General features: G+C 50.1%; 1 protein-coding gene across 20 annotated transcripts in view; it reads right to left on the bottom strand.

Moving 5' to 3' along the window:
• Positions 1 to 23,723, bottom strand: part of MAST2 (microtubule associated serine/threonine kinase 2) — a 161,476-nt gene that overhangs the window by 33,959 nt on the left and 103,794 nt on the right. For 11 of the 20 annotated variants that reach the window (XM_020987611.2, XM_020987613.2, XM_020987614.2 and 8 more), the window contains 3 exons: positions 12,519 to 12,610; positions 1,990 to 2,068; positions 1,332 to 1,352 (listed from right to left, as the gene is read on the bottom strand). In XM_020987611.2, coding sequence (XP_020843270.1) covers positions 1,332 to 1,352; positions 1,990 to 2,068; positions 12,519 to 12,610 — 192 coding nt within the window. Of the gene's footprint in view, positions 1 to 1,331; positions 1,353 to 1,989; positions 2,069 to 12,518; positions 12,611 to 19,484; positions 19,790 to 23,723 lie in introns of those variants that run through there. The other 9 variants (XM_020987612.2, XM_020987616.2, XM_078156611.1 and 6 more) reach the window with 5 other exon arrangements.

Here is a 23,723-nt window from a genome sequence, read left to right as displayed (position 1 = left end):
GCTCCCCACACGGCACCCCTGTCTGTCACCACCTCTGTGGCAACCACTGTCATCTGCCCTTCCCAATTCAGGGTGGGGAGTATGCACCTAACAGTGAAAAGCCAACAGGCAGAACAGGGCCACGGCAAGGGCATCCAGGAGGACCACGGGAGTCAGAGCTGAAGAAGAGGATGCTGAGGCCCAGAGGGGACCGAGGGTCCCCTGAGCATGACTCAACAGGGCAGAGCTCTTCCCCACACCCCAAACAGAGGGGAACAGTCCTCATTTCAGTGAACACAGGAAGGACTGACCCCTGAGGATCCCCGTGGTATCCCCCCAAAGCCCCGTGTGTTGGGCCACCAGGGGGCCTGAATGGAGTAGAATGAGTCATAGGCAGAGGGAGATCAGGCTGCATTCCTATCATTGCCGGCCCTGCTCCCTCCCTCCTTCCAGATGCCTCGCACAGCCTTGGCCCTTGAGGTTCAGCCCCGCCTGACGTGAGCACTAGGACACACTGGCCACTGCTGCTCAGAGAGGGGAAAAATGGTGCAGCTGCTAATCACAGTGGGAAGGGTCCCCTGAGAGAAGCATCCTCAGTGTTTACACAGAAGGATCAGCCCAAGTTCCCCTTCTCTGCATGCTCCGTCATGTTCCACCAGCCCACACCAGGATCCACGATGCACCCACCCGTGGGAGCAAGGGTCCAGGTCGTCAGGCCAGGGCAGGTGGCAAGGCCTGCGCATCCAGCAGGCGCAGATGAGTTTGCCCTTGGCCCTGCCTGCCATCCAGCTGCTGCCTCCAGCCCTGCCACACAGCTCAAGGATAGACAAGCACTAACACGCTCCACACAAGGTCCCTACAAAGGGGAGGGGGAAGATCTCAAAGCCTACTTTGGACCAGTCCACCTTTAGGAAGCTGACCTAAGAAGGGGGGGCGTACAGGGTCATGGCAGACAGGTCTCCAAAGTGGAGACAGGGTCTGGGCAGGGGGCAGTGCCTTTGGCCACTGGCCTCTCCAACAACCCCGAGACTTCCACCTAGAGCTGGCCAGGATCTTAGCTGGTCCAATGCTCCCACTTTACAGATGAGGGAAGAAAAGTCCAAATAGGACAAGAGCCTCACTAGAGGTGTCTCTGTCACAAGTGGCACAGCAGAGATTTGAACCCAGGGTACCAGCTGCTGGCAGAGAGCCTCTTTGGGAGGGAATGGGGGGAGCCCTGCCAGTCTTCTCAGGTGAGACTCAAGGACTCGACTGGGCAGATGGCTATGTCTCACCTCCCCTACCCCATCCCCCACCACAGGAACTCAACTGACCAGGCCAATTCACTTGTTCCCCAGATGCCCCCAGGTTACCTGTCTGCTCTGTGTCCATGGCTGCAGGGGAGAGATTGGACAGAGGAATGAGAACCAAGGCAAACCAGAGGTCTGCACACAGCCAGTGAGGCCACATCCCCACCCCAGAGAGCCACACTCCTGCCCTGGACCTGAGGTGTCATGTGTGGCCAAAAGAACAAAGGGCCTGGTTCCCCGGCCCAAGGACCTGGGAGGACCTGGAGGCACCGTCCTGCTGCAGAGACTGGGGAGGGGAAGCCTAGAGCAGCTGATGGCCTTGGGCCCATCCACTCAAGGACTGAAGCAGCCAGGAAGAGCGGTCTGAGGGGGTACAGTGTGGGGCAGACCCTGAGGGAGAGGACCGAACAGGGAAGGTGTGGTGCCCTGTAGGGCTGGGGTCTCCAAGGCAACATGGGATCAGTGGACATGCAAGGTTCTACTCTGGCCAGCACCCAGAGTTATTGCGATGATCCTGTAAGGAAGGGTTCCATGCTGGGGCTCACGACATGCCAACACTGGGTTCAAACAGGGCCACTCGGTTTTGCCCTGGCCCAAGGGAGAGGAGGCAAGTGCCACCAGAGTGGAGCCCAACCAATGCCAGCTAGGACAACCCTCTCGGGGCAGGGCACCAACAGAGTCTGGCCCATGAGCATCCTCCCCACAACCTGTGCTAACTTACCTGCGGGCAGGAATGAAGGAAAAGTGTGGGGCTGGAGCATTGGGAGAGAAATTCCGGGGGCTGTCCAGAGGACTACCACCTATAGGGAGGACAGAAAAGGGTGCTCAGTTCTGGGGCTACCTGGGGGCGGGTTCAAACCTTGAGCCAGACAGTGAATGCAGCAGCAGAGGCCATGTCCCAGCAGGCCTGGCCCTCCCCAAACAGGCTGGCCTCACTCCAGGAATCAGTAAGGCCCCCAACTGCCACCCTCCAGGCCCAGGCCAAGCCTGCACAGCCCTTGGGGCTCACCCCAGCTGCATAAAAGCCCCTGGGACCACTGGCTGAGCCGGGCACAGTGCTTCTGGTCTGGAATGGCCCCATCTCCTGGCCCCCTGAGGACCTTAAAAAACAGTCTGCCCCTCCTCAACTGGCAATATGCGACAGGCAGGGAAGGTCAGTGAGCTGTGCCCACCCACAGGCACAAAGGAAGCCAGCACACAGCTCCGGCTCCCAGAAGGGAGGAAGGAGGAAGAAGGGGCAGCACCCGACTTGAGGCTGCACGGTTAGATTTAGGGCACGGGGGTGGGGTTGTCGCCTGAGCCTGAAGGACGGAAGCTGCCTCAGGAAGGAGTAGGAACCAACACTCATTAGGCGCCTACTATATGCCCGCTGCTTCATAACCAGGATCTCATTGATCCTCCCAACAACCTGGGAGGCAGGGGCTGTCTTTCTCCCCACTTTACACAGAAGGAAACAGGCAGATGTCAGTGAAGTGACTTGCCCAGAGTCACACAGACAGAGTTTGAGGCTGGGTTTGAACTCAAGTCTTCCTGGCTCCAGGACTAGGGAGGCTCTAACCACTGGACCACCTAGGTGCCTAGGGCTGCAGACGAGGGAAAGAAAAGAACCCAGTTTGGCCTGAATATGGAGAATGTGAAGGGGAACCGCCCGAGCCCAGCCTGGACAGAGAAGCTGCAGACAGACTGGGGACGGCTTGGAACACCACAGTAAGACTTCATGTTATGGGCTCCAGGCAGTGGGGAAGCCCTGAGGCCTAGAGGAAGGACATCACTCGGCCAGGTGGGAACGAGAGGGGTGAAACTAGAAGCAGGAGAAGCAGGAAGAGGCCCTGACAGCAGGCCAAGCAAGAAGACACAGGCTGTGGAGACCCGGAGGTGGAGGCAGGTGTGGACAGCCTGGGAGGGAGTCAAGGGGGCCACCAGCTGAGAGGGAGAGCTGGCTTAGAGACAACATGGTGGCTGCTTCCGGACCTCCGACTGTATCCCTGTGGGGAACTTCCTTCTGCTGATGCAGAAACATCATGGTGCAATGGAGAGAGTCCTGATGCTGCAGTCGGAGGACCTGAGTTCAAATCTTACCTCTGGTGCTTCCCCATGTCACCGTGGGGCAAGCTAGTTCTGCACCCTAGGGCTCAGTTTCCTTCTTTGTGAAGACAGGGACTTAGCTTGCATGACCTCCAAGGCCCCTGCCAAACCCATGTATGCTCTAGTGTCTCCTAAGAAGTCTTAGGAAGGAACAGGTGACTGGCCCAGGGTCACCCAGCCCAGCCCGTGGGTGTCCTGACTGTGGACAGGCACGGCCCTTCCTAAGGGATCTGAAGCGCCATGAAGGTAACGGGAAGGGGCTGGCCCACACTTAGTCCCTAAGTCAGGGCCCTGGAGAATCTTCAGGCTAGAAGGAGCCTCCTGAGGTCACCTAGGTTAGCCACCACCACAGACCTTCAGAGACAGAGAGCTCCCTCCTCCCAGGGCAGCCCATTTTGATGGCTCTGGTGACCGACCAGCTCCGCAGACTTCACAGGACACACGTCCTCCCTCTTGAATGTGGGAGACCACACCATTCCAGAAATGAGCCCCACTAGCAGGGCAAGCTGAGAGCCCATTAACTCTATCTTATTCATTCAATGAGCACATGTCAAGCACCTGCTGTGTGCCAGGCACTGTGCTTGGCCTAGGGACACACAACATAGATAAACAGGCCCAAAGGATCTCCCAGGTGACACAGGGTGCTGTCTTCCTCCCAATCCTAGATGTCTGGCTCTGAGCCACCTTCCAGCCTGGTCCTTTGGGACGGGCCCCAGAGCAACCTCTCCAGCACCACCTCACGTAGCCCTACGTGGGCATAAAACCCTCTGTGCAAATGTTCCCAACAAGCGGCCAGTCAGCCTCCATTCCCAGGGCACTCACTCTCCATTCCACTCTGGAACAACGCACATGGCGAGGACGTCCCCCTTGGGACCGAGCCCAAATCTGCTTCTCCCACAAGTGGGTCCCTCCTGGGCCAATTGGAACAAAGCCAATCTCTCTCTGCCATGACAGTTCTTCCAATATCTGACCACAGCTCTCACGTCACCCTGTCCTAGCCATTTTTGCCAAGCTCAACACCCCCAATCCTTCACCAGTTGCTGTCTCAGTACACCATCTCGAGGCTTAACCCTCAGGCTCACCACACAGCCGGCAAACACTTCGGGGGGGGGGGCACCGCCTTGGCAGCTGAACGCAATTATCATCTCACAAGCAGGGTGGGAACTTTTATAAGTCCCTGCCTACCCTCCAGGGGGGCAAAGTCCAGGGAGAGCCATGAACCATGACCCTTGGCATCGAGACAAGAGGGCACATAGGGATGCCAAATAAGGCTGGTGGGAGCCCAAGCCCCAAGGCTTGCACTGGGGAAGCTAAGGGTCATCAGAGGAGAGATGTAAGGAAGCCGAGGGGGCATCTGGTCTTTCTGATCCTTTCACTTTATAGTTCCCAATGTAGTGGGGGAAGATCCCATGCAGACAAGTAAGCTGGAGATAATGGCAAGGAAGGCCCTCGCCCTATGAAAGAGGATGGTGCCCACACTGGGGACCCCCTTGCTTGCCCACTGCAGGCCAGTCTGCTCCGCTGACCACCACCACCTCATTTCCACTCTTCACACCTTTGCCTACAAGGCTCTTCCTTCCTCCCCTCTGCCTCTGCCATACAGGACACCTCCTCAGCCCCAATACCAGTTAATTCGGTCAGTGCTTTACAACATAATTTGTCTTCTCCCCAGAATATAAACTCCCTGAGGGGAGGGAGGACCGCTCATTTCCACCACACCCAGCACTGAGCCTGCCACATAGGAGCCTCTCTCTGGTTGCCTCCTCTTTATCCCTATGGCTAACAATATTGTCACAACCTCAGGACCGGGAGCCCCCATCTGGCCTAGGGTCGAGGGTAGGAGGGCTGGAGCCCCTCGCAAACCCCTCTAACTGTCAGCTTCTGGCCAGTTCTTTCCAGAAGCAAAAGATCTCTTGCACCCCAGGCCTAAATCTGTCTAGTCTGCCAGACAAGCCTGACCCCCAAGTGATGCAAAGAAAGGAGCCCTTACTCTGAAGGCAGAGGCCCTGGGTTCAAGCCCTGCAGCTCCAGCTCCCACTTCCTTCAGTTCACTGGCCAGTCCCTCTGAGGGGGACCCTATTCTGGACTGGCCCAGGTGCTCTGGATACAGACCCAGCTTGAAGCTGTTCCTCAGCTGGCCCACCCATTGCCAGAGGCTGCAACCCCCTCCCCCAGGGGATTACTGGAAGCACTCCCCTCCCCTTGGCTTATGCCCCCCACGCAAATCTCCCTTCAGCGTCCTTCAGAGGCCCACCAACACACAGGATAGATGCGTGGGGAGTGTAGGGTGGGAAAAGCCTCAGCCAGGTGTGGAAGAAAACTATGCCCAGGAAAAGTCAAGTAGGTACCTGGGACATGCTGGCCCCACTTCTGGAACGAATGGATATCCCTCGAGTCCCCAGTCACCACTGGACATATTGGCCAGATATCTCTAGGATTCCCACCAAGGCAAAGGCAGGATGTTTGGGGACAGGACCGTGCTTAGGAGGGCTGCAGAAGGCCCAGGGAACCCAAGGACCTAGAGAAGCCCTGATCTGGACAGCTAGGCCGCACCCAGAAGCTTTCTGGGAACAAGGTCCAGCTCCAGCCCAGAAAATCCGACTGTTTCCTCCAAATGAGGGGAACACAAGCAGAGAGGACAAGCTAGGCAAAGTGAGGGGGGTGGGGATCAAATGTCCTAGGGTACTGTGACTCTCTCCCAGAGAAGTGACCCTCAGGACAAGGGCAGGAAATGTATCTCCCCACCACCACCACCACCACGCCCTCAACTCATCTTCCCTCTATAGCTCCACCCTCCAGGTCATCAACCAGGGACTCACCCATGACCTCACCCCAATCCCTTACAATGTAAGATCCCAAGGTTCCACCTCTCCAATCTCTCTTCTATCCTCTCCTTGCTCCCCCTTCATAGGGCTGCCCCTCTAATAATCCAGGGCCTCATCCTCTCTCCCAGACACCTGACTGCCCTCTCTAACAACAGTCTCTCCCCTCATAACCGCAGCATCACACAGCTGACCTGATCACCTATGTCATTTCCCTCTTCAAAAACTTTCAAGGGACAAATCCCAGGGGCAGAGCCAAGATGACGGAGCAGAAGAAGCACTGGGCCCAGCCCTCCCTCCAGACAATTTTAAAAGGACTAGAGGCTGTTTGGCAACTCCATTGCCTACATTCAATTCCAGGTCACAGTTCATGGGCAGAGAGAAACACTTCCAGTCACAAGAGAGCAGGGGCCTTTCCTAGGTAAGGACCAGAATGCAGTCCAAAAGAACTGTGATACCACCAGAGAAGCACAGAAAACTTCCAAATTCCCAGAACTAGCTCTGCAAAGAGCAGGGCAAAAAAGGGCCTGAAGCTTGGGACAGTGCCATTCCTTCCCCCCACACCCCACCAGGAACAGGTTCAAAGTCAAGAAATAGGCTGGGAAAATAAGCAAACAGGAGAAAAAAAAAAGACCCTGACCATGGTGACGGAAGATCAAGACACAAACTTAGAAGAAGAAATGATGTCAAAACAGTTACATGCAAAGCCCCAAAGAAAGAAATAGGAATTGAACGTAAGCCCAACAAGAATTCCTTGAAGAGCTAAAAAATGACTTCCAAAATCAAGTAAGAGTGGTAGAGGAAAAACTATGTAAAGAAAAGAGGGAACAGAATTATAAAAAGACAATTAATAGGGGTAGCTAGATGGCACAATGGATAGAACACCAGCCCTGGAGCCAGAAGGATCTGAGTTCAAATATGGCCTTAGACATTTACTAGCTGTGTGACCCTGGACCAGTATTTTAACCATGACTGCCTCAAAAAAAAAAAAAAGACAATTAATAGCTTGGTAAAAGAGGTACAAAAAATACTGAATAACAGCTTAATAAAAGAATTGGCCACATGGAAAAAGACATACAAAAATTCACTGATAAAAATAACTCCTTAAAAAGCAAGATTGGGCAAATGGAAAAAAAGAGGTACAAAACCTCACTGAAGAAAATAATTCCTTAAAAATCAGAACAGGGCAAGTGGAAGTTAATCATTCTATGAGACATCAAGAAACAACAAAACAAAGCAAAAGAAGAAAAAAAAGAAGAAAATATCTCATCGGAAAAATAACTGACGTGGGAAATAGATTGAGAAGATATAATTTAAAAATTATTGGACTACCTGAAAACCATGATCAAAAAAAGAGCCTAGACAAAATATTTCAAGAAATTATCAAAGAAAACTGCCCTGATATCCTAGAACCAGAGGGCAAAATAGAAACAGAATCCACCAATCACCTCCTGAAAGAGATCCCAAAATGAAAAGCCCCCAGGAATATTATAGTGAAACTCCAGAGCTTCCATGTTAAAGAGAAAATACTTCAAGCAGCCTGAAATTCACAGTGAGGATCAGCCTCAGTCAGGATCATACAAGATTTAGCAGCTGCCATATTAAAGAAGTAGAAGATTTGGAATATGATATTCCAGAAGACAAAAGAGCTAGGATTACTATCAAGAATAACCTACCCAATAAAACTGACTAAAACCCTTCAGGGGAAAAAAGGGGGGGGGTATTTAAAGAAATAGAGGACTTTTAAGCATTCCTGAGGAAAAGACCAGAGATGAATAGAAAATCTGACAACAATGGAACCTCATACTGAAATTTGTGGCCAAAGCAGCACTTAGAGGAAAATCTATTATCTCTAAATTTATATCTCTAAAATATCATCAATAAAAGAGAAAAAGATCATGATGGAAAATGCTATCCATATCCAAAGAAAGAACTGTGGAGTTTGAATGCAGACTGAAGCATACTATTTGTTATCTTTTTCTTCTGTTTTGTTTCCTCTTTCCGGTGGTTCCTCCTACTGGTTCTAATTCTTCCTTACAACATCACTAATGTGAAAATATATTTAATAGAAACGTATATGTATAGCCTATATCAGACTGCACACCGTCTTGGGGAGGGAGGTGAGGAAAGAGGGGTAGAAAAATTTAAAACTCAAAAGTTTATGGAAGTGATTGTTGATAAAATAAATTTTAAAAAAAGAGAAAAAGAGCAGATCAATGAATTGGGTATGCAACTAAAAAAAAAAACCTAGAAAAACAAATTTAAAATCTTCAACTAAACAGCAAAATGAAAATTCTGAAAATCAAAGGAGAGATTAATAAAATTAAAAACTACTGAACTAATAAAAATAGGAGCTGGAAGAAGACAGAATAAACCATTGGTTAATTCTATTTTTTGAAAAGAAGAAAACCACATTACCAGTATCAAAAATGAAAACTGAATGCACTACCAATGAAGATAAAATCAAAGCAATTATTAGGAGTTATTTTGCCCAATTATATGCCAGTAAAACCAACAATCTAAGTGAAATGCATGAATATAAGTTGCTCAGATTAATGGAAGAGGAAATAGAATACTTAAATAACCCTCAGAAAAAGAAATTTAACAAGCCAGAGAATTCTACCAAACATTTAAGGAACAATTAATTCCAATATCATACAAACTATTTGGGGGGGGAAAAAAAAACAGGAGTCCTACCAAATTCCTTTTATGACGTAAACATGATTTCAATACCTAAATCAAGGAGAACAAAAACAAATACAAATACAATTTTAAAAAAGACCAATTTCCCTAATGAACATTGAAGCCAAATTTTTACATAAAACTCTAGCAAGATTACAACAGAAACAACACTACGAAGCAACTAAAAAGATCCTACACTATGACAAGGTAGCATTTATACTCGGAATGCAGGCTAGTTCAATATTGGAAAAGCTATAAGCATAAATGACCACATCAATAACAAAAACAACCAATATCATATGATTACATCATTAAAACACCAGAAAGCCTGGGAATTAACGGAACCTCTCTTCAGATGGTAAGGAGCATCTACTGAAAACCAAGAACAAGCGTAATCTGTAACGCAGATGAGCAAGACGCCGTCCTGATGAAATCAGGGAGGAGCAAGGACGGCCATCGTCACCCCTGTTACATGATGCTGTCCTAGAGATGTGAGCTACAGCAACAAGACAAGAAAAAGACACCGAAGGAGTGAGAAGAGGCAACGAGGAAACATCACTATCGTTCTTTGCAAAACCAAGTGATGACCTACTTAGAGCACAAACTAAAGAAACCGGTGGAAATAATGAACAACTTAACAGAGTTTCACAGCACAAAAGGCCCACACAAATCATTAGCGTTGCTACGTATTATCAATAAAACCCAGCTGAAAGAGACAGAAAGAGAAATTCTATGTAAAATAACTACAGACGGGCTCAGGAGTCCACCTGCCAAGACAAACCCGGAGACCACATGAGCACCATCACAAAATACTTTGCACAGAGATAAAGACAGACCTAAACAAGTGGAGAAATATTATTGCTCATGGGTTACTTGTTCAGGGCCATACCAACCCACCTACCAAAGAATGATTTTATAGAGCTAGAAAAAATAATAACAAGATTCATCTGAAAGGACAAAAAAGGTCAAGAATATCAAGGGAATCAATGAAAAACAACGTGAAGAAAAGCAGCCTCGCCGGACCAGCTTTCAAACTATGTGACACAGCAGTAACCATCAAAACAATCTGGTACCGGCTAAGAAAACAGAGTGGTGGATCAGTGGAATAGATGAGGTACACAAATGACCACAGTAATCTAGCATATGATAAACCCAAAGATGCAGGCTCCTGGGGTAAGAATTCACCATTTGACAAAAATTGTTGGGAAACTGGCAGGCTGTTTGGCAGCAGATCAACATCTCACATCATATACTAAGGTAAGGTCAAAAGAGTACATGATTTTGACATAAAGGATGATGTCAAAAGTAAATCAGGGGAGCATGAAAAATTCACTAGTCAGGTCATGGATAAGAGAAGACTTTAATGGCCAAATAAGAGAGAGGATCAGGGGAAGTAAAACAGATAATTCTGATTACATGAAATTACAAAGTTTTTGCACAGACAAAACTAATGCAGTCAAAATGATGAGGAAAGCAGGAAACTGGAGGGAAAATTTACAGCCAGTTTCTCTGATAAAGGCTTCATTTCTCAAATATATAGGGAAATGACTCAAATTTATAAAATTAAGAGCCATTCCCCAGTTGACAAATGGTTAAAGGATATCACCAGACAGTTTTCAGAAGAAGTAATCAAAGCTATCTAGTCATATGAAAAATGCAAAATAAAACAATTTTGAGGTGCCACTTTACACCTATCAGACTGATTAACATGACAGAAAAGAAAATGACAAATGCTGGAGAGGATGTGGAAAAATTGGGATACTAATACACTGCGGTTAGAGTCACAAACTAATCCAACCACTCTGGAGAACAATTTGGAAGAAGAGCCAAAGGACTATAAAATTGTGTATACCCTTTGACCCAGCAATACTACTGCTAGGTCTGTATCCCAAAGAAATCAAAGAAAAGGAAAAAGCACTTGTTTGTAAAAAATATTTATAGCAGTTCTTTTTATGGTGGCAAAGAATTGGAAATTGAAGGAATGCCCATCAATTGGGGAACGGCTGAACAAGTTGTGGTATATGATTATGATGGAATACTATTGTGCTGTAAAAAATGACAAGCAGGATGGTTTCAGAAAAACTTGGGAAGCCTTACGTGAACTGATGCAAAATGAAGTGAGCAGAACCAGAACACTGTACATAGTAGCATCAATAATATAATGATCAACTGTGAAAGACTTAGCTACAACGATCAAGACAATGATTGAAGTTAATTCCAAAGGACTCACAATGAAAAATGCTATCCAGTTCCAGAGAGAGAACTGACGAACTCTGAGTACATATTGAAGCACTTTTTCTCATTCTCGTTATTATTCCGGGCCGGGGGGGGGGGTGTTCTTTTGCAAGATGGGCTAATATGGAAATCTGTTTTACATGACTTCACATGCATAATCCATATCAAATTGCTTACCTTTTCAAGAGGTGGGAAAGAGGGAAAGAATTTGGAACTTAAAATTTTAAAAACGAACGTTGAAACAAATTTTAAATGCAATTGGGAAATACATTATGAAATAAAGACATTAAAAACAAAGCAAAACAACTTTCAAGGGCTCCCTCCAATAGCTCGGAGCCCCCACTCACAGACTCTACCAGGTGGCCACGTGTCAGTGCTGCACCAGGGACATCTGAACACCCCCGGGTTTTGGCACGCCTCTCCTAGGATCCTCTCACACTCTACCAAGTATCAGACTTATTTCTGTGCATGTGGCAACCCCCACTGAACTGCAAGTTTCTTGAGGAAAGGACTTGTAATTGTCCACTCTTGTCTCTCGGGTGCTCAGCACAGGATCTTACACACACTAGACACTTAATAAATGTTTGGCATTTCAGCTGCAGACTCTCTGAGTGGAATGGGCCCTCGGGGGCATTCTCAGCTGGGTCTGCAGCCCTTTGAACATCTGAGAACAAAGGTCATATCCCTCCTGAGGTTCTCTCCTCTAGCTCACATACCCTCATTTCCCTTCCACCCACAGCTCTCAGGTATGAGCTCCAGTCTCCCCAGACCTCCTGGTCACCCCAACTTGGGATATCCTCCAATTGGTAGCCTCTCTACTCTGTAAGGCCTCCCTCCTGGGCTGCCAGCCCCACATGAGGGCAGGGGCTTCAGCAGCAGAAAGCCCTTCATTGGAGCCATCAGCAGGAGAGCAGCTTTACAAAGTTTCCCACGTGAATGAAACGGACTCCTACTACAAGGAAACGTGTGGCAAATGTGTGAAGAGGGGTGGTCCAGGGCAGCACGGACACAAGCACCATCTGGACCCACCCACTGTAGCACTAAAAAGGAAGCCAAACATGGAAAGTTTTCTTTAAAAACCTTCTGTCCTCTTGGCACAGAGGCAGGGGCTGCTAGGGCAGACTATCATGGGCACTGCTGTAGTGAGCCTCTTTGCTTGTTACAAAAGGGGACCCAGTTTGGAGATGGGGCAAGGAGAAGGACATTTCTTCATCAGTACAACCTCTTCCTTTTTTCCTTTTTTTTTTTTTGAAAGTAAAATAAGGCTTCCCTCTACGCGTTCATGGTCCCCTCTGTCTGGGGGAGCCCAGGCGACAATCTTACCCCTCTATGACTCTGGTGGCCTCTGGTCAGCCTGTGTTAACCAGGGCCTTTGTCCTAGCCTGTGAGGACCCGCCTCGTCCCCTCCCCCTCCAAAGCAGCTTACCTGGGTGGCCATGAAGTGGCGAGTGGGGCCGGGGCAAGGTTGGGGACGTGCTGGATGGAACAATCAGGCTCTTTCGGTTGCTCGTCCTACAACTGCAATGAAAAGAAGAATGTGAATAGGGCTGGTCAGCCACCGAGAGGGAGGGCTGAGGCTGCAGAGACCACTGCCCCCAAGCCCCCACAAGCACTCTGGCTGGCTTTCCCTGCTGGAACGTTAGGTCATACTGACCAAGACTGAGAGCAGGAACGTGCAGGCCAACAGGAAGTGAGGCCAGAGACAACTGAGTAAGAGGGGCCAAAGGCACGGTCACAGAAAGGCCCCCTCATTTACAAAGGGGAAAACTAAGGGCCAGAAAGGAAGAAGGGGAAGGGCTTGTCCAAGGTCACAAAACAAGTCAACTGATGTTCCAAAACTCAAGGGCAGATCTCCCGAGTCCCAGGCCTGGTGTTTTCTTCCTCACAATGCTGCCTTAAGACACAATAGGGCAAAGTGACATTCAAATATATGCCATCCAACTGGGCCGAACCAAGCGAGCTCCTGACGCTCAAAAATGGGAAAAGAGAACACATGTCCACTCTGATGATCACCATTTCCTACAGAAGTTTAACTGATGCACGCAATCACCACAAGGAACACTTCAAGCGAGGCTGGAAATCACTCAGCTACATGTCATCTGCTTGCCAGCTGAGGGCACCAGTTACTAAGCTTTATGTTGGGATCAGAGTAGAAGTCACACCCCCAAAGTCACTGACCCAGCAATGCCACTCCTAAGCCTACTCTGCAAAGAGATCAAAGTAAGAGGGAAAGGATCTATATATGCAAAAATAGTTATAAAAGCTCTGTTTGTGAGAGCCCCAAATTGGCAATAAAGGCGTGCCTATCAACTGGGAAATGGTAAAACAAATTGTGATATATAGATGTGATGGAATATTGTTACACCATAAGAAATGATGAAAGAGAAGGCTTCAGAGAAACTTGGGACAGATGGATACAGAGAAAAGTGATCAGAAGTAGTAGAACTTCTACAAAACCAACATCGTAAAAACAACCTCGGAAAGACTTAAGAATTCCAATCAGTCTGAGGACCAAGCATGATTCCACAGGACTCACGAGGAAGCCAGCTGCCTGCCCACCTCAAGACAGAAAGACGAGAGACAAATATGCAGAATATGAAATACATTTCTATATGTGGTCAACATGGGAATTTATTTTGCTTGACTACGTATATTTATCATGAGAGTGCTATTTTTTGTTTTTCATAGTAGAGCAGGGGCAAGGTAGGAGTGAGAAAAATAAATCCTTGTTGATTGAAAAAAATTAAATTAGTCCCTTTCCTTCTCTAGGCCCCAGTTTCCTTCTACATCAAACAAAGGGGCTGGACTTGATGACCTCTGAAATCCCTTCTAGCTCCTCTGATCAATCAATAATCAATAAACACTAAGAGCCCTTTTGGGCTATACTAAGCCCATTGTGCTAAGTGCCGGATTAAAAGCACCATCATCTCATCTGGCAATGAAAAGTGGTGGAGGAGAAAATGAGTCTCTAGAAAGAATGGCACAAGATTCAATTTTATCAGATCATCTCAGGAACACTCAGAGATGAAAACAAAGAAGTTCAACAAAGAGCCAGAACCAGACTGCTTGGACGGTGGTGGGCAGAACCAAGATGGCAGAGGGAAATCAGTAATTTTTCTGAACTCCCTCAACCTAACCCTCTCAACAACTTTAAAAAGCATATCAAACTGAATTCTGAGAGGGTTAATAAAAAGAGTCACAATGAGTCATTTTTCCAGCATACAGCAGCTTAGGAGAACAAAAAAGGGGGATATGCAGACGCTGGAGAGGGACCTAGGCCACAGCTTGGCCAACACCCAGAACAGTAAGGAGGCAATACCTGATCAGAAAAGACTCCTATGCTAGCACTGGGCACAGGACCAGGCACCACCAGTGCCAAGTCACAGTGCCAGGGAGGAAAAGAGCAGGACCAGAGTGCAAACCAGGAGGGGCAGTGACCAGAACTCAAAAACTTGCAGGCCCTCATTGAAGCTATCAAAGCAGCCAGAGGGCATATAAACTAGACGCTCAGGCCAGACATCCCTCCCCACCCCTAAGGTGAAAGGAACTCTAACATGAAGTCCAAAGTCAAGAAACAGGCTGAAAAAAATGAACAAACAACAAAAAAAAGAACTTGACCATAAAAAGTTACTATGGTGATATTCCCAATCAAGACACTGAAGAAAATGACTCCTTAAAAACTAGGATTGGCCAAGTGGAATCTAATGACTCCATGAACCATCAAGGAACCATAAAACAAAGTCAAACTACTAGGGAAAAATAGAAGGAAACGTGAAATGCCTCAGAGAAAAAGCAACTGACCTGGAAGATAGATCAAGGAGAGATAATTTAAGAATTACTGGGCCACCAGGAAGCTATAATCGAAATTAGAGCCTACACATCACATTTCAAGAAGTCGTAAAGGAAAACCAGCCCATTCTGCTCACGTTTCCACACATTCATTCTCCTCGCTAATGACAGCAGAAGCACCACCTGGGGACACTTTGCTCCACCGCGTCAGACAAGGAGACGGAACCATCCTTGAGAAGATGAAGTTAAGAAGAAACCTGCACTGGGGGCAGCACAATCTTGGGAGCATTAAAGGATGAATTCTTGGATTCTTGAGATACGTGAAAGCAGAGAAAACACCCACAGTTAAGGAGAGTCCTCTACAATCTTGGCCGCTTCCCCGTAGTAGGGACTCACTCTCCCCCTGGACATACTTGTGTTTCTGGAAAAGTTCTGATTATTAGTCATTTATACCAATTTGAGTTATGGCCCCTGGAGCAGGGGTTCTTTACTCTCACTGATTCCTTAAGGAGTCAGTGAAACCTATGAGACAGACTCTACCTCAGAACCATGTTTTTAATGCATAAAATAAAATACACAGAATTGCAAAGGACATCAATTAAACTGAAATAAAGCTATCAAAACATTCTAATAAAAAAAGTGCGCTGACCCCAGATGAAGAATCTCTAACCTAGAGGCAAACAGAGCAAGCAGCTCGTCTTCCCCAATTCATCCTCTCCTTGCAAAGTCCCTCTACAAAGGAAGTGAATGATCATGCCTCCCAAGCCTTCTCTCCAGCTCACTACCTTCCTCGGCGACGGCCAACGAGGCACCCACAACGAGACCCAACTCCTCACAGGTGATGAGCCCACAGGGGAGCACGGGGGGGGGGGGGGGGGGGGGGGGGGGCGCACCTGTGAACTCTGGCATCTTTATCTTCACTTAGCTCCAACTGAAATTTAGTGTTTCCTCCCATTAATTACTAATTTGAAAGAATACGTGAGAGGTCTCGCTTCAGGCTTCCCTAAGACAGCCTGCCCAAGAGATCCATGATAGAAAAAAGGTCGAGAGGAAAAGGCAGCACAAAGATAAAAAGGTGAAGAGCCTCTGCTCCGCACAGGGTGCTTCTACTCAAGGCAGCCAAAGAGGGTTGGGCAGTCAGCACATCACACAGTTGGCCTGCGCTGAGCTTGAGGTCCACTAGAACCTCCTGATCATTTTCAAGGGAACTGCTTTCTAGCCACCTTACCTCATCATGTTCTTATGGGGGACTGTTGATTTCTTGAATTTCCACACAAGCAGCCAGTGGCACTACCAGAGCACTGCAGTTGGAGCCAGGAAGACTGGAGTTAGAAGCTGACCTCAGACACTTACTAGTATGTAACCCCAGACAGGTCACTTCACTGCCGTCTGCCTCAGTCTAAGCTCAATCATAAAACGAGAGTGGCTGGACTTGAGGGTCACAAAGGTTCCCTTCAGCTCTCCAGTTCTGACTCCTATTGACTTTCAGTTCCTCAGGTTCAGCTCACTGTTCTAGCCCGTCCTCACTTTCTGCACGGGCCACTGGAGACCTCCTCCTCAATCATCTATCAACAGTCTAGGAGTCACGTGTCAGCAAGTTCTTGAAACCACCCCCCCTCCCCCCTCCACTATCTGTCTTTGGCAGAGACAGCAGGGAGCAGTGCATCGATTGCTTGGCCATGAGTCAGGAAGAGCTGGGTGTGAATCTTGCTTCAGACACTCACTGGCTGAGTGACCCCACTTCCACAAGCTTCAGTTTCCTCAGCTGTAAAATGGGGACACAGACTGTCTAGGCCTCCCAGGGTTATCGTGAGGTTCGGCGCTTCACAAATCTGACTGTCACCTAGAAACCAGGGGCGTTCTCATTCTCATTATGCTTCTCTCCAGTCTGTCCGTCTTGCCCCCACACGTGGCTCCCCTTTTCGCTTCCTTTTGTGTGTTGCCTTGCCCCATTAGACTGTAAGCTCCTGGAGGGCAGGGATTGTCTTTTTCTTATTTGTATCCCAAGCACTTAGCATAGGGCCTGGCACATAGTAGGTGCTTATTAAATATTTACTGAATTGAAAACTGGTAAGGCAGTGTGGCCTAATAGATAGAGGGCCAATGTCAAAGCCAGGAGGATTTGTATTCAGGCCCTACTTCAGGTCCACACCAACTGGGTGGCCCAGTCATTTAACCTCAGGGAACCCTCTAAGAATATATGGTACAGAAAAGGTGCCAACCCACACAGGCGGAGGGAGTTTGCTCCCCTGGGAGTTCCCTGTACCAATGTACCAGGTCCAGTCCCTACACTAACCCTACCAGGTCTAGACTACAGGGCTGAACCAGTGACCCGGCCAAGAGACAAACATGAAGTTCAGCCTTGGCAGGAATTGCTCTGAATCCCAGGGCACTAGGAGAGATCCCCACAAACCATCCTTTTAACAGTCCCTTCAGAGTCTTGCCAGGAATGGATAGCCAGCTCAGAGGCTCCCCCATCTTCAGACCTTTGCTTTCCTTCAATCCTTGGTTCCTTAAAGACTCCTTTGGGGCCCACAGGAATAGCCAGCATTCCCAGAGTGCTCTGAAGTTTACAAAGCACTTGGCATGAGGGCTCACACAAAAGCTGATGCTTTTGTTGTGTCCCAGGACAACTAAACTCACCACGCAAGATGAAGCCTGAAACGATGATGCTAACAACCCAGAACCTCGAAGGACATGTTCAGGAGGCCTTCCCAGGCTGGCAGATGTCAGGTTTCTAGGCCACAGATACAAACCCCTCATTGTTGAGAACTTTACCAATAATCCAAAATGGAATCAGAGCATTCTCTCAGATTCAGCCATTGCCTTCAATTGCCCAGACATAACAGTGACCCATACACACGTCAGGCCAACGTTGTTCAGAGATGCTGACATCCCAGGCTAACTGCCACGTGTCACATCAGAGAGCCACAGTGCCCAGGCTAGCAGCACTTGTCCTGCCCCAGAACTCTAGCAGACACACCAGCCACTCTCCCACCCTTCTCTAAGGGTCATAGAGGCAATAAGAGGAAGGCACGTACTGCCCCTCACCCTTAGAAATGAGAAAAGTGAGGTTCAGAGAGATGCTGTGATGTGCCCCGGGTCAGGTCTCTCCTGACTCTGGCCCAACACCACAAGGCCAGCCCTGGAGCCTCATGGGATCCTCTCAGCTGGGAAAGAGTACAAAAGTGGGGTGGCTGGAAGGAAAGGAGCCAGGAGTAGAGGAAGAGGGGAGAAACAGGGATTGCGGGTGGTCTCCGGGTGGGACACTAGAGACAGGAGTGTAAAGAGAAACGGTCCTGTGGGGACTGGGGGCTCAGAGGGCCAGCCATCTGAGTCCTTAAGCTACTGATCAGGCTGCCTGCTGCTTCCACAAACTCTGCAGGAATCCAGGTAAGGACCCACCTCCAGGGCTAGGGAGGGGGTAAGGCACTGAAGCTTTGGTTGAGGCCTTGGCACACCGACCTACCCATGCGGGCCACCCCAGACGTCCAAGTCTACCAGCACTGTATACTCCAGCCCAGCATCCCCCCCGGCCTCCACCTCTGCCCCAGCAGAGTCTGCACCTCTCCCGTGTTCCCGTCTGGTAACATCGTGTGAAACGATCGGGGCTTCACAGAGAGCAAGAACAGACTTCAGAGGACGGACATGGCCCTCATCTTATAAATGAGGAAACTGTGGCCTTGAGGGCAGCCCCACGGATGGGCAGCAGGTGCCAGAAGTAGGCTCTGGAGCCATCTCCTGCCTCAGGACTTTTGCAAGGGCTGTGTCCCAGGCCAGGGATGCCTGGCCCCTATAAGGCTCAGCTGCCCAATCTACAGGAGCCTTTCTTCCCCAGCTGCTTGAGGGTGGGGGCTGATTCATTTTCTTTTTTGTACTGCCAGGGACTGGGCCCAGCCTAGTAGGTGCTGAATTCCCTTCCTGAATATGAGGTCCTGGCATGGAGGTACAAGGCTTCCTAACTCCGCATCCAAGGGCCTCCTGCTCCTCCCTGTACGGTTGGCCCCTAGTACGGTGCAAGGCACACAGCAAGTGTTTGTGGACTATCGTGCAACACCCTGGAAGCTGCAGCATCAGCCCGCCCACCCCAGGCAATAAGGTGAAACTCAGGCCAGAGATACTCCTCCAGGACCCTCCTTCAGCCCACATCCCTGGAACCTGGGCTGCCCTCAGCTCCTGGGCACAACGAGGGCCTGGAGCCCCCAGCCTCTAGGGCAGCAGCAGCAGCACCAAGCAGGGCTACAGGGACCGAGAAAGGTCCCAGTCTCAGCTGTCTCTTCTGCCCTCCCTGCCCCCCAGCCCAGGCTGCAGTGTTATCTACAGTCAGCCCCTGGTCCTGGGCCTTCCTGCTCACACCAGGACAGGGAGAAGCAGACAGAGACGGAGCTCCAAGATCAGCTGCCAAGCCCAAGTACCCACTTTACAGAAGAGCAGAAAGAGGAGAGAGAAGAGGGGTCCAGCCAGCAGGCAGGCCAGGGCCTCCTTCTCACCGATCCCCCAGCAATGCCCAAAGAGCTCGCCCTCAGAGGACAGAGCAGAGGGTCCTGCAGATGCCGCAGCAGCCACACCAAGGGCTCTCTGGGCTGGGGGGCCCGGCTCCTACCTTTTGGAGCGCCGGAGTCTGCTGGCAGGCGGCAGGGAGAAGTTGGACAGCACCGTCCACGAGTCAGACATGGCAGGGTAAGGGAAGCAGCCCAGCGATGGCCGGGGAGGAGCTGGAGCCAGAGCAATCCCCAGGGCCCAGGGTTGCTCCATTAACATCGAACTACTGCTGCGGCAGCCCAGGCTGTGGCCCTGGGGACAGGCAGATGGGGACGTGCCTGCAGGCACCCCGAGGCCGCACTCAGAGGCTGGGGGGGCAGAACCTGCGACAGCTGCCGGGGCTACTGCCGCTTCTGCCGACCTGACCTCACCACTCCTACACAGGCCCTCCCTAGACTGGGTGGGGGCGGGGCAGGCAGTGGGATGAGCCAGAGGGACCTCCCCCTCGGCACCTCCACCCCACAGGGCCATCCCCCAGCCTCAGGCTCCGGAATCACAGTCCGCCCCACCCCCAACACATTAGCATGCTTAGATCACACTAATAGTCTACCCGAACAGGATTGATGGAGACCCCAGAGGCAAAGGCCTGGGGTCTTGCAGGGGGCTAGGGGGACAGGAGGAGGGAGGATGGGGGGGGGATATCTAGGGGCAGCCCTGCCCCCGACAGAAGAAGGGAAGGCTGCGCCTCCCAATGCCCAGGCTCTCCAGTGACCCCACCCTCAGCCCAGCCCAAGAACCCTCTGCTGACCCCTCTCTTCCCAGCTTGAAGCCAACCTGCCCCCCAGGAGCACCTTCTCCATTTAAACAGTGCCTAAGGGAAGAGTCAGGGGAAGGTTCGGCAGCGGGAAGGGAACGGGGTGGGGCTCAGCCCTTGCCCTCAGGAAGGTTACCACAGAATAGACAAAGAACAGAAACCCAAAGAAAACTACACAGGCGAACCAGCCAGTCAACGCAAAGCATTAAGAGCCCATGGGCCAGACTTCATGCTAGCTCTGTCTGTCCGTCAACAGAACATGAAGTTCTATGTAAACTGAAGAGACAAAGACAGGTAACCCATAAGGAAAGAGGTACAAACAGGAAGGATGGGGGAGAGGGAAGGTAATTTCAAAGGGGAGGGCACGAGCAGCTGGGAGGCCCAGGCAAGGCGAGATTTCAGCCCTGAGTCAGAGACATCAGAGACATGCAGGGAGGGAGTATGCCGGGCATGGGGGTGACCAGTGCCACAGAGAGGGAGTGCCCTGTGCAGAACTGGACTCCGGCAATGCAGGAAGGGGTCGGGCTGGGAAGGCCAGATGGAGGCTTTTGTTTGATCTGGGGGTTTCAGGGAGCCCCTGGAGCTTACTGAGCACAGACGAGACAGCCTGGCCGTTCTGAAGAGAGGATGGACCGGCAAGGGGAGGGGCCTGGGACAGGGAGGCCCATTCCAAGGCTATTTCAATAGTCCAGCTGAGAGGAGCTACCGACTAGTAAACAGAGAGAAGCAGGGATGAGAGAGACACTGGGAAGGAAGAAACAACAGCCCAGGCGGCTGATCTGGTGTGTGAGGGGGAGTGTGGTGAGGAGTGCAGGATGACCCCAAGGCTGAAAGCGAAAGTCTGCGGTGGTCAGGAGGAGTCTGCGATGTCTCTGGTACATCCGGTTCAAGATGGCCAACAGGGAGTTGTGATGTGGGAAGGACTGGCCCTCAGGAGCACCACGGGAGCTGGAGAGCTCACCAAGCCGAACAGCAGAGCGGGAGAAAGGAAGGTCCAGGCCAGAGCCTGGGAAGACACCCAAGGCAAGAAGGCCAAGAATCTCCATAGGAGAGCAGTGTCCTGGAAGGATAGAGAGCATGTCACCCGAAGGAGATGACTATCACCAGTGTCTGAGGCCTCCGAAAGGTCATGGGGAATAAGAAAAGAGATCAAGATCATCCTTAACTTGGAAGAGAGCCGTTTCAGTGGAGAAGCCTCTGCACTATGAGGAAAGGAAATGGAGGTCCGTGTGGAGTGGAGGAGGAAGGAGATGAATGATATAGGACAACACCTGGCTGGGATGACAGGATCAAGGGAGGGGGGTTTGTTTTTTAAGGAGCCAGCAGACAGACAGAGTCTAGGGGGAGAGTGAGGATGACAGAGGGGACAATCTGCTAAAGAAGGGTGAGAAGGGATGGGAGCATGGGAGAGGTTGGCCTTGGCAAGGAAAGAGTTACCGCTTTTTTTTTTTTTTTGCTTTTAGACGATTGGGGTTAAATGACTTGCCCAGGGTCACACAGCTAGTAAGTGTCAAGTGTTTGGAATGAGGCTGGATTTGAACTCAGGTCCTCCTGACTTCAGGGCCGGTGCTCCATCCACTGTGCCACCTAGCTGCCCCGAAAGAGTTACGTCTTCACCAGAGATGAGAGTGAAAGGGGAAATAGAGGAAGAAGACGAATGATGTAGGATGAGGAGGAGTGGTCTTAATTCTTTTGTTCAAGAATAAGGTAAGGTCCCAGGAAGGTGGGGGGAGAGGGCATCATAGAAGCCTTGAGAGAGGAGAAGGTTTGGAACCACTGTGACAGACAGCGGGAGAATAAATGGACTGGGGAGGCACAGGAGAGGAGTGCCTTGCTGCAGTGACAGCCCAGTGAGATTAAGCATCTTGAGGGGATACAGGCAGCACAGAGTCATGGTTTTCTATAGTTCTGTTCAGCAGCACAAGAACAGTAGGGACAGAGGTGGGTGGTGAGTCATCTAAGGCATCCCTGGCAAGAGAATAAGGGTGCAAGGGACTTCAGAGCAGAGCTGAGCTGGCTCCCCTGAGCCCTGAAACAGGCTTTAGGGACACAAGCTTCCAATCAGGGAGAGAATAGGAATTAAAGGGGATTTCCCTACCTTAAGATGAGTCATTAGGTGGGATCCCGAACTTGGAATTACCCAAAAGTAGTCAGTTCTCAGAATAGATTCCATCCTAGCCTGAGGCATTCTGCTGGCTGCCAAATTGGGTTTAGTAACTCACAGCCCTTATAAGGAAGGGAAGGGAGAAGAAGGGGAATAAGCATTTATTAAGTGCCTACTATGTGCCAGGCACTGTGCTAAGCTCTGTAATGATATTATCTCAGTTGCTCCTTACAATAACCCTGGGAGGTTGGTGCTATTATCATCCCTATTTTACAATTCAGGAAACTGAGGCAAACAGAGTTGAAGTGACTTGTCCAGGGTCACAGAGCCAGTACTCAGAGTCTGAGGCTCAGGTATTCCTTACTCCTGGACCAGAACTCTATCCACTGGACCACCTGGCTGCCTTTATTACATACCCTAGAAGAAAGTCTTCAAAGAACTCTAACTAACTCCCCCTCCTCCTCTCCAGCAAAGCAGAGAAGAACAGCTGGATTTGAAGGTGGCTGGCTGGAGACCAGCAGAGGGGAGCAGAGAAGCCCAGAGAGGATAACAAAGAGCAGCAGAAAGATGCTGGGCCTGGGGCAGCCCTCGGGCCTCTGCCAACTGCAGCGAGCCCGTCCTCTACTCCACAGCTGGGGAGCAGCTGTGGCCGGGCCACCACCTGCCCAGCACATTCAGCAGCTCCTGGTCACTCTGGGGAATCCAATACAAAATGCTCCACTGGGCATTCAGTGCCTTCCTAACCTTCCCTCCAGTGACACTGCTCTCAGGGTTGTTCCTCACCCAAGACCCTTTCCCTCCTCATCCCAGCCTAAGCTTTTGCAGATCCTCCTCAGTCTCGCCCCTTTAGGCTGCTGAATATTTCTCATTTACCCCGCATGTATTTTTTGTTGGCATATTAGACTGGGAGCTCCCAAGAGCTGGGAATGTTTTTAGCTTTTCTTTGTATCCCCAGTACTTTGCAGGGGTCAGGTACACAGGAGGCAGCTAATAAATGGTGACTTCTTAACCTTGGATCTTGCTTTCACAAAGGAGATGGACCCCCAGAAGGCCTGTCCCCACCTGTCTCCTCTGGCTCCCAGCCAACTGGAAGCAGAAGCCAGCCAATCTGATCATGCTTCAGGGCTCACGTAGAAAGGGGAGATGAAGTATCAGTGTCCCAATTTTACAAAGCAAGGGCCTGGGGATAGGAGAGGGGGCGAGTGCCTGGGATGGGGCTTGAACCCTGGTGTCCTGGCCATCTTCTGCGGTGCACATGTTCTGGAGGAAGCTGCGGCCTTGACCTCAGATGCCCCAGTGGGGTCTCCCTCCCCTCCCCCAACACCAATGCCATCTCCCAAATCACCATCACTATTAGGACCACATTTCCAGGCCCAGCTAAGTATTCCCAACATCTATCAAAGACAGATTTACTTTACAGAAGACAAACAGATGTGACCTTG

The sequence above is a fragment of the Phascolarctos cinereus genome, unplaced genomic scaffold, assembly GCF_003287225.1.
Source record: "Phascolarctos cinereus isolate Bilbo 61053 unplaced genomic scaffold, phaCin_HiC Scaffold_5;HRSCAF=322, whole genome shotgun sequence".
Classification (NCBI taxonomy): domain Eukaryota; kingdom Metazoa; phylum Chordata; class Mammalia; order Diprotodontia; family Phascolarctidae; genus Phascolarctos; species Phascolarctos cinereus.
The sequence above is the reverse complement of the archived record's forward strand: the minus strand, read 5'-3'. Positions and strand labels throughout refer to the sequence as shown.